The 14,113-nt window shown below is 39.2% G+C and overlaps 1 protein-coding gene across 1 annotated transcript in view; it reads left to right on the forward strand.

The window, feature by feature from the left end:
• Nucleotides 1-14,113, forward strand: part of odad2 (outer dynein arm docking complex subunit 2) — a 188,691-nt gene that overhangs the window by 98,506 nt on the left and 76,072 nt on the right. Inside the window, exon 16 of the mRNA XM_052015638.1 lies at nt 1,237-1,479. Within this exon, the coding sequence (XP_051871598.1) occupies nt 1,237-1,479 (243 nt within the window). The remainder of the gene's footprint in view (nt 1-1,236; nt 1,480-14,113) is intronic.

Raw genomic sequence — 14,113 nt, forward strand, 5'->3', positions numbered from 1 at the left:
ATTTGACATATTGCACTATGATAGGACAGTGAAGATGATCATCACATTTCCAAAGTTATCGTAATTTGATAATGAGTTCCTCTCATTGACTCCATTCTTTGGTAGTAAAGAATTTTCTAATACCGGCTCTATATTGAGGTTTGCAAACAACTGAATTTGTGCATACTTCTTTCAAAAATGAAATAACAATAATGCTCTAAGAGAGCACAGCAGTGGGAGGGTTATGCTGGAAGCATAGATTCTTCTTGAATCAAAAATATTGGTTGCAATATCCTCATTACAACATCCCATTCCACTTATTTTCATGTCATCAGCAAACTTGAATATCTTAAACTCTGATCCTCCTTTAGGTCATTAATATAAAAAGTAAACAATTGATCCCTGGAGCACTCTACTAGTTAATTCTTCCAGCTTAAAAAAGATCTATTTATTCGACTCTCTGTCTTCTATGCGATAACCAGTCTTCAATCAGTGCAAGCTGACTCCTCCCAGTACCGTGAGCTCCTGTCTTGTGCACTAACCTTTCATGCAGAATTTTGTCAAATCTGACTATGCTACATTTACAGGTTCCAGTCTATCAACTCTGCGTGTTATGTCCTTGAAGAACTAAATGATTTATCAATTGTGATTTATCTTTCATAAAACTATGTTGACATGGTTTGATGTGATATCCTCTTCTTGCTTCTCCTCATGCTGTTCTAGATGCATATCATGTGCTGCAATGAAATATGCCTCCCTCTCCATTGTTAATTCTGCAAAGATGAGATCAGAATGTTAAGTGAGACCAGCAGATCAAGTGCAAACTTTCTTTTTTCATTGAAACAGAGTGAAGGAAATAATGCTGCTCTGGAGATTTTATTGAGTGCAATTGCATTTGTTTAAGGCACTACCAGGAAGAATGGTAATATACTAAGAAAGTAAATTACTAAGCAGCCAGCATGATATTCATTATAAAATGTAAGGTACTGGACTTAAACTATAATATTTAAGAAACCCCACCAACACAATGGTACGGTACTAAGGAAATATATTACTTTTAGAAATGTTTACTTCAAGATATAATTTGGAATAATATTCTTACTTAATAATACCTCTAAATTAATGTTGAGAGTGAAATTGTCCATAATATGCTGTTTGTACACATAAGTCTTCAGTTATCTGGATAGATTTGTTTACATTTCTAAAATATTTTGTAAATACTCTAAATCAGAAATTTTTCATCACTTTTTCTCAAAGGTTTAAAAACTTAAGAATTGTTGAAACATTGATTAATCTACTGGTTGGTCAACCTGAAGAAGTCCTTATCAATGTCGTAGGAGCCTTGGGGCAATGTGCACGAGACCAGACCATTCGAGCTGCTATCAGAAGATCTGAAGGAATTGAACCATTGGTTAATCTTCTAACTGGAACAAATAATGCTCTTCTTGTAAATGTCACCAAAGCAGTGGGTGAATGTGCTGTTGATCCTGAAAATATGGTGTGAGTATTTTTTCTATATTTTTGCATTGGTTGTCGATTGTATCATTCATCATGGAAATATTTTTTGCCTTTTTGCCTTCAAGAAGCAGTCAGACTGACTCTTAGCTAAGGCAGAGATTACACTACATGGAATGTAAGCATTTGAATAGGTAATAGTTGTTCTTTATGAGCTGTTTGTTATAGGATATTGAATTGTACATTAAATAGCAAACTGAAACACAGGGCTTTGTTTGTTTGTTGCTGGCTCCTTTAAACATGGTAGCAATAGGAATACTGACAGGTATCGAGTAGGGAGCTATTTTTCTCCTACTATCAATACTTAGCAATCCAAATGATATTTCATCCTGTGGATTTTATAGCCTGCAAATAGGTGGGCAAGTGTAGGGCATTACCTGCCTTCAGATTAATATATTGTGACTTTTCTTTCTTCTCATTTTTCTTATTCATCCTTTTACCTGTCCTCCAAGCACAATATAAGCTGTCAATAGTGGGGCTATTTTTGAGACTTTCAAAAGAATCTGCAAATAATTTCTACTTCCCTCCTCATCCTGTCACTACCTTTTGTGTTGTTTACAATCAAAGATTGCCAAATTAAGTTGACTTCCATCTGGCTTCCCAGCAACTAGGGATACCTAATTGGATACTTAAATACTTATTACATTAAAATTAAGAACAGAAGATGCTGGAAACATTCAGCAGGTCAGGCAAGAGAATCTAAGTTAACTTTTCAGGTTAAAGACCTTTCCTCAGAACCGGAAAAAAGAAAAATCAAGTTTTAAGTTGTAGAGAGGCTGAGGAAGGATGGCTAGGACGAAGAACACTGTAATTCTCCGGACACACTCTCCTGTCCATCAAGGTTTCTTCTCCCTTTGTTCAGCTTTCCCATCCTCTTCTCCCTCTCCCTCCCCCACCTGGTTCCATCTGTCCATTATCTCCCCCCTCCCCCATCTGGGTCTACCATCCTCTGTCTTGCTCCTATCCCATACTGCTATGACTGGCAATCCTTCCTCTTCCCTCTCAGTCCTGATACAGGGTCTCGATCCAAAATGTTGTCTTGCACCTTTTGCCTCCATAGATGCTGCATTGTTCTTTGGCTAGGACAAAGGGTTGTTTCATTTGTTTTTCTTTTCACAGATGCTACCTGACCTACTAAATATTTTCCAGTATTTTCTGTTTTCTTTTCAGATTTCCAGCCTTGAAGTTTTTGAGTTTCATTTTCCTTCATTGCACAGCAAGATCCTTTGCTTACCAGACAAAAGAAAACGTTACAGTGTATAAATTGAGTTCCTGGTTGAATCAGTCTGTCTTCAATCCTCATAGAGCAGTGCACCTGAGTAGAGGCACAGTATTAAGGGCTGCTGCCATTTTTCTGTCTGTAAATTGACCCACACAGACTAAAGCATAAATCAGTCCTGTAGTCCACTGCATTTAACAAGTGAATAATCCCATGTTTCCAATTGGTTCAGTTATATAAATGATTCCAAAGCACCACTCTTGAGATAAACATTATTCCATATTTATGGTCTGTTGAAATCAGGTATCAAAGTATTCCCTGTACAATATTTCAATTAGACTATCCTTATTAAATGAATTATTCACCTAAAAAGAAATTAGCTGAAATTAATTCTAGTATATTTCAGGCTTGTTCTGTTTCAAGTTCATATTTCCCTTTGTAATGATGGTGTAGTTTTACCCTGTGACAAAATTAAATCCTTAGACCTCATGTTGTGAGGCCCTGTTTTCCCTGCAGGACAAGTTGGAGAATCAGTCAAACATGACTACTCTGTCATGTTTTGCCATCAATTTTTTTCTACATGTTTTGAAAACTGCCCTGAACCACAACCTTCATTTCAACAAAAACAAGGAAGTACAAATCATCTGCAAACATTGCTTAACATTGAAATCATTGCAAACACTTTCAAAACATAATCATAAATAAGTAGATGCATAATCAGAGGAGAACTTAGGTGAGTTATTAGAGTGAGTGATACCTAGGTGGCTTAAGATATGGCCACCAATGGAGGTGCAAAAGAAGAAGTATGACATTAAAACTGGAGAATAAAAATGTTCGGTTTTGTAGGGCTGGGGGAGGTTACAGAGATAGGAAGGCGCCTTGAGGGTTTAAACACAGGAAAAGGTTAATTTTGAATTAGAGCTCTGTACACCAGGTGTTAACATGGATTAGCAATGTAAATGGAAAGATTAGCATTCTATACCACACTTTGCGGAAGTGGATCTCCATGGATTTTAGCAAGCCTTGTACAAGGTCCCACATGGCAAACTAGTCAAAAACTAAAAGCTCATGGGATCCAAGTGGAAAATTGGATCCAAAACTCTCTCAGTGGAAAGAAGCAAAGTGTAATGGTTGATGGGTATTTTTACGACAGAAAGCAGTTATTGGTGGGGCTCTGGATGGCTCAGTCTTTTGTACTATACTCTCTATAAATGAGCTAGACTTAAATGTAGAGGGTATGATGAAGTTCTGACAGGCAAGAGGAAGACTTTAGACTACTAGAAGATGAAGATGGTCTGGTCCATTGGCAGAAAAATGCAAATGGAATTTAATCCAGAGAAGTGTGGAGCAATGTATTTGGAGAAGTACAAAATGGCAAGGGAAGGTATAGAGTGCTGTGGAAGAACAATGGAATGCTTATCTACAGATCCTCAAAGGCAGTAGGGCAGGTCAATAAGGTAGTTAAACAGTCATTTGGGATACTTTATTTGCCAAAACACAGACACGAATACAGGGAATACGCTGCCGGGGTGGAAGCGGATACAATAGAGGTGTTTAAGAGGCTTTTAGATAGGCACATGACTATACAGGACTGTGCAGGCAGAAGGGATTAGTTTAATTTGGCATCATGTTCGGCATAGACATCGTGGGCCGAAGGGCCTGTTCCTGTGCTATACTGTTCTATATGCTATAAAGGCATGGAGGTAATGCTAGAACAGTAGAATACTAGTTAGGCCACAATTTGAATATTGCTTCCTGTAATATGGTGACATTGCAGGAATGATAGCCTAAAATATATTTATTTTAATGCATGGAGTATAATGGGTAAGGCAGATAAACTCAGTGCCTGGATTACTACATGGAACTATGATACTGTAGCCATTACAGAAACTTGGTTGGGTGAAGACAGGACTGGCAGCTCAATCTTCCAGGTACAGATGTGACAGAGAGGAATGGAAAACAGGTGGGGGAAGTTGCATTACTGAAAGTGCAACAGCTAGGGAACTACAGGTCGGTGGGCCTAACGTCAGTGGTGGCACGGTAGTGTAACGGTTAGCGTAATGCTTTACAGCGCCAGCGACCTGGGTTCAAATCCGGCCACTGTCTGTAAAGAATTTATACGTTCTCCCCGTGTCTGTGTGGGTCTCCTCTGGGTGCTCCGGCTTCCTCCCACATTCCAAAGACGTACAGATTAGGAAGTTGTGGGCATGTTATGTTGGTGCCGGAAACATGGCGACACTTGCGGGCTGCCCCCAGAATACTACGCAGAAAGATGTATTTCACTGTGTGTTTGGATGTACATGTGACTAATAAAGATATCTTAATTACTGGAGTGGATTCTGACAGACAGGATCTATCTACATTTGAAAGGCAAGGGTGGATTAGGGAATAGCATGACTTTGTGCATGAGAAATCATGTCTCACGAATTTAATTGAGTTTTTTGAAGAGCTGATGAAAAGGATTGATGAGTGCAGGGCAATACATGTCGTCTGCATGGACCTTAGCAAGGCTTTTGACAAGATCCCGCATGGTAGACTGTCCGGAAGGTGAGATCACATGGGATCTAGGGTGAGCTAGCCGGTTGGATAGAAAGCAATAAGCAATCTTGAAGACCTCAGTGGGCTGAGCAGCATCCATTGGGGAGAAAGGAACCATCGACATTTTGGGTTGAAACCCTGCATTAGTGGTCACATTAGTGATATCAATAAACCCAGAGTGTGTTCCTGCATAACAAAGGAAACTGATGCACTGTTTTGGAGAGGAAGAAATGACATCACTTTTTTTCTATAATTAATAGGCAGCAATAAAATAGAAATCTGTTTTATTTCTTAAACGTCCAAGGAGTCATAATTACCAATCATTTACTCTTAAACGTCCAAGGAGTCATAATTACCAATCATTTAGCTCTGGCTTTTGCAAATGAACTTTATTTTATCAATGTTCAGTTTGAGTGTGACCATCTACAGCAGATATTGAAAGTAAATACTTTTTCCCAACAGTATACATAATGTAGTTTTATTTTGTGCAGCAGTTCACCAGCAGACCAGCATTATTTGCAAATGTGTGGAAAGTGAAGAGGTAGCTTTCTAAACTTTACTTGCTTCAATGGAGCAATAGGGCAAAAAAGCAGCAAGTGCTGGAAGTGTTCAACAGGTCAGGCAGCATATGTACAGAGAAACAAAGTTAACATTTTAATGAACATGGGGAGTTATGCTCATGATCATTGCTGATTTCTAATGAACCCACTGTTGCCCCAATATGTTGACTTGAAAATCCTTGCCTTCATTTGAAAATGCCTCCATAAAATCTGACGCTTCATCTAGCCCAGCAACTGGTGAATTTGGATATTTCTTCATATCCCTATTCTTACAAACCCCATTGATAAAATGGAGAGAAAAATAATATTTGATATTACAACGTGTGACAATGCAAATAGTGAATGTTCATTTTTGGCAGTATTCTCAGTAAATTTTATATTAATTTGAAACCGGGTAAAAAGAAATCAAATCTGGAAACATCTGGAATGATTCTGTTGCAGACCTTTGAAGAAACATTTTAAACAGTTTGTCTCAAGGGAATGTAAACAAAATAGTTTTGATTTTTTGAAAAAATTGAATCATCCACTAGAAGTAACATGCAGAGTGCAGGTTGACATTTATGGTGCACATATTAAAGTTGAGTTTTTACTGTTGAAAACTCACTGAAATGCACGAATCTTTGAAATATGTTTTATATACAAACAAAGCATTGGAGTTCATTTCCAGAACAGAAATCAGATTCTTTAGTTGGGGATAAATACAAGAACAAAGAGGTTATGCCACAACTTTATAAAACATTGGTCAGACCTGAGCTGGAGTATGGCATGCAGTTCTGCTCACCATACTAAAGGGAAAATGTGATAGCACTGGAGAGGGTGCAGAGGAGAATCACCAGGTTATTGTGTTTCAGCTATAAGGAGAGACTGGGTTGCTTTCCCTGGAGCAGAGGAGGTTTAGCGGGCACATGACTGAGGTATATAAAATTATAAGGGATATAATTAAGCTAGACTGCAGGAAACCTTTCCCCAAATCAGAGGTGGATAACGCTAGCGGACATGGATTTAGGGTAAGGGGTAAGCGATTTAGAGGGGATCTGAGGGTGACCTTTCTCAGTTAGAGAATGGTGGGTACATGGAGAGATTGTTGGAAGCAGAGTCGCTAACGGCACTCAAAAAGTGTCTAGATGAGCACTTGAATCACCTCGGCATATAAGGGTATGAGCCAAGAGCTGGAAAATGGGATATGGATGAGTACCCACTGGTCAGCAAGGATGTGGTGGGCCAAATGGCCTGATTCCTTGCTGTATGACCCTATATCTCTATAAATGCAGGGTTTTATTAAACTTGTATTGCATTTGGGTTAGGTTCTAGTTCTACAGTTCTAGTTCCTATAAATACATACTCACAGAAGGTCCAATAAAGGGTTTACAAGGATAATAACAAAACTGAAATATTGGACTAGAAGGTCCAACCAATTAGCAGAGGTTTATTACATGTGTTGCAATTGGATTGTTAAATATACTTAGGACCTCAAAGCACATAAAGCAAATTGCAACTTTGCAAATGCTTGTATAATATATCCACATGAATCTCACAGACGTGGAGGGGTGCCATCACCCTCATCATGGATTTAGGCAATGGATCTTCCAGACGGTGAATGATATATGCCATATCACCCAATTTGCAGTGAACCACTGCATAAAGTCATCATCGATGCTTTCTCTCTAGCAGAGGGAAATTTACCTCCTTTGCATTGATTAGAAAATATCAGTTATATTTGCCAAGCTTTCTAACTTTTACAAGCAAACCCAGAGATCTTCTTCAACCAGAAAGCCCACCACTCCCAGAATGCATTTTCAAGATTACATGTGACCTGTCATGAAAAATTCTTTGGATCAATGTCATGTATCTGGGAAATTTGCATGAGCTTATCCCTTCTAGCCTTGAAAGACTCTTCACTCATGAATATGCTCAGGGTTGGACTGAAAATCACAATTACAATTGTAGCCATGAGACCACAAGTGTAGTGGAGAATGCCTTTGGGATATTTGAGATACAACTTTGGGATTCATTTCTGTTCTCTGGGATATTCTCTGGATACTCTACTTTGGGATTTATTTCTATTTTAAATATCATTTATTATTTGCAACTGGCTCATAATCTCATTGTGACCTAGAGAGGGGCAAAGCAGAGGGTGTGGCCTAGAGCTTCCCTGATGACAGTCTCTGCTCTAGAGTTTAGAGGTTTGGGATGTGATTTCACTGAAGAATTTAAGAATCTCCAAGGAGCATGACGGGGTGGATGCAAGAATATCTATAAAATATTTCTCATGATAAGGGGTCAAACATTGAGGATTGAAATCGGGAAGGATTTCTTCACTCAGGAGATTGTAAATCTTTAAAATTCCCAACCCCAGAATGCTGTGTATGTTCAGTCATTGTGCATATTTATGGCTGAGACCAGTAGTTACTTGGAATCCAGGGGAATCAATGGAGGTAGTGATTGTGGGAAATGGGCTTCAAGTAGAAGATCAGCCTTGAGCTTGTCAAATGGTGAAGCAAGTTTGAGAGGCTATGTGGCCTATTCCTCCTACTTTCTCCTGTTATTATATCATGAAGCCAATCTACCATCCACAAGGCAAAATAATGGTTCCTAGGAATACTCTATAAATATCCAAGGATATGGAAGTGTGCTTTTCAATTGCTTCTATGAGTGAAGTTCCAAAGATACTGTGGGATGTACTACCTCAGTCAGGACAAAGTGACCTGCTACATTACAACCTGCATAGACAATTTTAGCTTTTACTGCAGACCAGCTCTGACACAACACTTGCACTGTGTTTGCAATTTTCCTAATAGAACACTGTAACTTGAGAAAGCTTCCTCCCCATCATAAGCAGAAGCCCTTATCTGAAATACCCAGAGGAAGAGGGCAGCTGTCCTTTCAGTGTCTTCCACCTGCAAGGCACACAAAACCCTCAGTTAGAAATGTATTTTCCCTTACCTGTGAGCTGGACTATCCCATGCTTCCAGACTTATCATGCAAGCTTTCAGGTGGATTGGTCAATAATTCAAGTATCTGTACTACTTGTTCCATTTTCTGGTATCTGGGTGTTACTAAAAAGGCCAGAATTTTTGAGAAGGTGGTGGTGAGCCATCTTGAACAGCTGCAGTCCTTCTGGTGAAGATAATCCTACAGTGCTGTTGGGTAAAGAATTCCAGGATTTAGACCCAACAGTAATGAAGAACTGGTGATGCATTTCCAAATCAATGACTTGGAAATGAATGTGCAGTGATTCTTAAATTTGCTCACGGCATTGAAAGAGGCAATTCAGCCCAATGAGTCTATGCCAGCTCTCAGGACAATCCCATTAATTAAATTCCCCCAATTATTTCTCTATAACCTATTTTTCTCACATGCCCATCAACACCCTCAACACCCCCACCCCCATCCACTTGTCATACCATCCACTTACACTTACACTAGATTAATTGGCCAATTAATCTAGCAACAAGCACACCTTTGGGATGTAGGAGAAAACAGAAGCATCTGGGGGAAACCCATGCAGCCACAAAAAGAATGTGTGAACTCCACACAGACAGCACCCAAGGTCAGAATCAAACCCGGGTTGCTAGAGCTGAGGGGTGGCAATATTACCTTGTTAACTTGTGACTGCTGCATTTGTTCTTCTTGGCAGATGACGTCTCAGGTTAGGAGGTGCTGCTGGAGTAACCTGGTCATGTAACCACAGTGCATTCTGTTAATGGTACACACTGCCTACTGTAAACCAGTGACGGAGGGAATGAATGTTTTGGGTGGTGGATGGACTGCAAATGGTGGAAAGGCTTTGGACTCACTTGTTATAGATACCCAGCCTCTGACAGGCTCTTGTAAGCACTGTATATGTAGCTGGTCTAGTAGAGTTTCTGGTCAATAGTGACCTGCAGGATGTTGATAATTGGCAGTTTCAGGACTGGTAATAATATTCAGTGTCAAGGATGTGTACTCATTAGCCTTAGACTAAAGGCTTCCTTATTCCTCATCTAAGTCCCCGCAGAGTAAATGGTACATGGCTGACAGGCTGTAATACGTTCACCATGGGAAGATCCTGCCACTAAACCACAAATGCCAAGCCCCACCCTACTACCTCCATCCAGCCCACCTCCTCAATCTACTACTGTATCCAAAATGCAAAGAAATGACTTGTGGATGTTAGTGTTAAATGTTTTGAAACAACATTGCTGTCTTCCCCATGTGAAAAGGATAACACCCATGCTAGGACCTTGGAGGAGGTATTTCTTATAGATGAGAAAGCTACTAGTGATGATCTTGGTGAGGGAGGCAGATGTGATCCCCACCTGAACCATATGGGAAACAAACTTGTAAAATGAGCAGGAATTGAGCAGAGAGATAGAGATTGATGGTTGATGGGAAAGATTTGCAATTTTCACTAACGTTGGCCAGGTGTGTAAGGTAATTAAATTATCTGTGGTGCTGGGGCGGGTTTTCACAACTTCACTTTGAGCATTTATCTTTTTTCCATTTGCTACTTCTTTGGGGCCCAGGGAGTTGAAATGGATGACTCTTTCTCATCTTCCTCTTTCACTAGAATCTCCAGGTCACCATCAGTAAACAGATAGCCTGCTACTAGATCTCTGTTGGTGCTGTTTTTGTTGGTGCTTCCCTAGTTGCACAATGGCAACCAATAGTGGTTGGAATTAGTGGACCAGTCATACACTGAAATATTTGTAACATACAGATGCTACAGTTCATAAAGGGTAATACAACCAATAAATAATTTATATTCTATCTCCTCTTTAGGAATGAGACACAAAAGGAAAAAAACAAACATCCAAAATAAAAGCTATTTTGTGCTTTAACACAATACTTCCATAAACTTTGTTGTTTTAGATCTGGTTCCATGCCTGTTCCTCCAGCATGAGATGTCCTCCTTTGTCAGTCCTTCATATATGACCAAGAGTGTGACATGTTTTGAATCATGTTGGTCTTGGTTTAACTGGCTTTTGTCCTCACTGAACTTGCAATCCACAGGGTGGCAAATCTTTAAGACGTCTGTAGTAGTAGTGTGCTCATCTTCCTTTGGTTTCCTTCAGTTAATTATTTTGCACCTTATGGACCTCTGGTTTCCCCATTCTGTGAACATCATCCACATATTCATCTGTGAGTTGCATAGCTGAAATTATCATTTGCGTTGAAGCACTCTTCACAATCCTGTCACATTGCATCTTTATGTGCCATCTGCTAGACTGTACTGCTTCCAAGTGTAGGTGTGAAATCTTGCTGGTCTACCACAATGAGCTCCACTTCATATCTCTCTTGATTCCTTAGATACATTTGTCAGTATCAACTGTTCTGTAGCTGTGAATAAGATCAGATTTTATGAGGAATTCCTTTCAAGGAGTTCAACAGTTCTATTGACATTTATGCTGAGTAGAAATGTTTTAGTGAAGACACAATGTAAGAGATTCGTTTAAACATTTATCCCATTGTAACACTTGGGACAACATTACAGCTACTGCAATGGAAGATGACTAAAATAGAAACAGTATAGGCACTGTACGCATCAGAAAGACATCTGGATGTCTGTGGAGAAATGGAATCTAGTATATGGTAGGATCTCTGCCATCTGGAAAGTGATGACTAATTTTTCATATGTGCTCAACAGGCAAAGATAACTGATTTTATAAACAGTACTCTGTTGTGTAGTGAAAACAATTGGGCCACTATTTGATCTGGCCATTTAGTTTGGTATGGATCCTCAATGTATTGGCATCTCACAGTACTCTTTTTATTTATAGCAATATATCTTCTAATTGGCTTACAAACAAAGCTTTTTAAAATATAGTAAGACTACAGTCTTACTACTGTATTTAATGACAAAAATCCTATTAAGCTTTAAAAGTACTATGGCCATTTTTTTCTGGTCAAGAACCCCAAGAGTAACAATTGAATATGTGTGATTAATTGGCAGATATATCATCAGAATCTAATTTTCAACCATAGTATATAGTGCAGAGACATTAATGATGCCATAACTAATTATGATTATTTATTTCTCTATTGTATTTTTCCAAAATTATTAGGTAAAAAGATAGTTGCTGAAACCCTCACCTATGCTTTAGTTATCTGTAGGTTCAACTACTCCTATTGCTCTGTTGAGTGGCATCCTATTTCTCATCTTCTGTAAACTGGAGCTCACCCAAAAAATGGCAGTCCATATTCTAATTTTTTAGCAGCATCCCTGTGGTCACTAATCTATATTGGCAGCTGGTCTGGCAGTGTATAATGGTTTTAAAATTCATATCAATGCTTCAAATTCTTCCACAGCCTCACCCCTCCCTATCTCTGTAACCTCTTTCAACCCTGCAAGATTTTCACTCTCCTTAAATCCTGGCTTCTGGCAAGGCCCTGATTTTAATTACTTCACCAATGGCAGCTCAGCATTACTGCCTGAGAAACAAAGAACTGCAGATGCTGGAATCTAAATGAAAAACACAATGATGCTGGAGGAACTCAGCAGGCCAGGCAGCATCCGTGGAGAAAACCAGGCGGTTAATGTTTCGGGTCCTTGAAATGTTGACTGCCTGCTTTTCTCCACGGATGCTGCCTGGCCTGAATTCCTTCATAGCATTACTGCCTGGTGAGTAATTTTGCAATTCCTTCTATAAAGCTCTCCATATCACTTCTTCTCCACCTTTCAGATACTCCTTAAAACAAACCCCTTGACCAAGATTTCTTGACACCTGTCCTGATATTTCTTTTATGAGGCTCAGTATAAATTTTTGTGAGATAGCAGTTGTGCAGAGTACATTGGCTATTTTGTTATCTTAAATGTGTTAATCAATATATTGTTGTTGTTTGTTATATACTGTAACTAAACCCTATTTTTCCAGGTACAGGTCCTCCCCAGATTATGAACTCCCGACTTATGTACAGCCCATACATACAAGGGAGCATTTGGGAGACTGGCAAGATGGATTTGCCAGCTGCTGCAAGGCCTCAGGAATCTTCTGCCATATGGGAACTGGGTTCTTGGCCGCATTTCTGATGACTTGTGAACTGTTCAGGTTACGAACAGTTTACAGGAACAGAACCATGCCTTAACCTGGGGAGGACCTGTATCATTGCAGAGTGGGAATTTCTGCCTTGCTTTTCAAAATCCTAATATTCCTCCTACCAACATTATGTTATTGCAATGATGAATAGACATCTAAATTGTTATAGGCACGAGAATACTATTTATACCTATTACACTGCATCACTCACTTATGCACTATATTCTGTGTAGAAAGCACTCTTTGTATTTCTTGGCACCACATGGCCTGTGGTGTGCAAATAAGTGTGGTGTAAGCCATGGATTTGAGCCTTAAAGTGTAATTGAGAAACAGAGCCCAGGGAACAAGAAATAACATGGTGGTCATGGTCCACTGGGTAAAATCCCACAGGTCATAAATGATGTGATTACTGAATTTGACCCTTTTATAAAAGGTAAAAATCACAAACCTATGTGAAAGATGGCTGAGATGACTGCATTGTTCCAGCCCATAATGAACTGGGAGATCAATGATATTGTGGAGGAAATTTATGCCAAAATGTATACCAACATTAAAATGTTTTCTGAAAGGCACAAATAATAAACAGAAGGCCAGCTACATATTTTTATGGATCGAAGAGAAAGGATTAGATTCTTCCAGCAGCTAAGTCAGAAAATAAAAGTGCAGATAAACTCCTCAAAAAATTCACTTCATACCTCAGCCAGGTATTGAAACACCAGATGCACAGGTTCAAGTTCCAAAGGCTGAGTCAGAAGCAACGTGAGTCTTTTGATGATTTCCTTACAAGGCTTAGAAACACAATCGGTAAATGTAAATTCAAGGAAGTATTTGAAAGATTAGTGGACCAACACATTTATGGCTTAACATACCCAGATGTGCAGAAAGTTTTGATTAGGAAGGAAGAGCTCAGTATTAGCACAAGCCACAGGTACATCTAAAGCACAGGCGGCCACAAACACACAACTGAAGACACCAAGTACTTGCTAAAGAGCCAACATCAGATTAGTCCTGGGAAAGGAATAAATGTTGATGTAGTTAGAAAACAGGAACAAAAGAATGAACACCAAACTGAAAGAAAGCTATGCAGAACAGTGGATGACCACATGTTCAAAGAGAAAAACACCCATACAGCTCAAAATATAGATTATGTAACAAGTACAACCATTGAGAGAAAATGTGCAAATCGGAAGTGAAACAAAGAAAATGCCAAAGTAAGAGTAAGACAACTAATAGAAAAGAAACAAAACCCACACATCATTACCATGAAAGTTGACAAAGAGTTTGAG

This window comes from Pristis pectinata, chromosome 5 (assembly GCF_009764475.1).
Source record: "Pristis pectinata isolate sPriPec2 chromosome 5, sPriPec2.1.pri, whole genome shotgun sequence".
NCBI lineage: Eukaryota > Metazoa > Chordata > Chondrichthyes > Rhinopristiformes > Pristidae > Pristis > Pristis pectinata.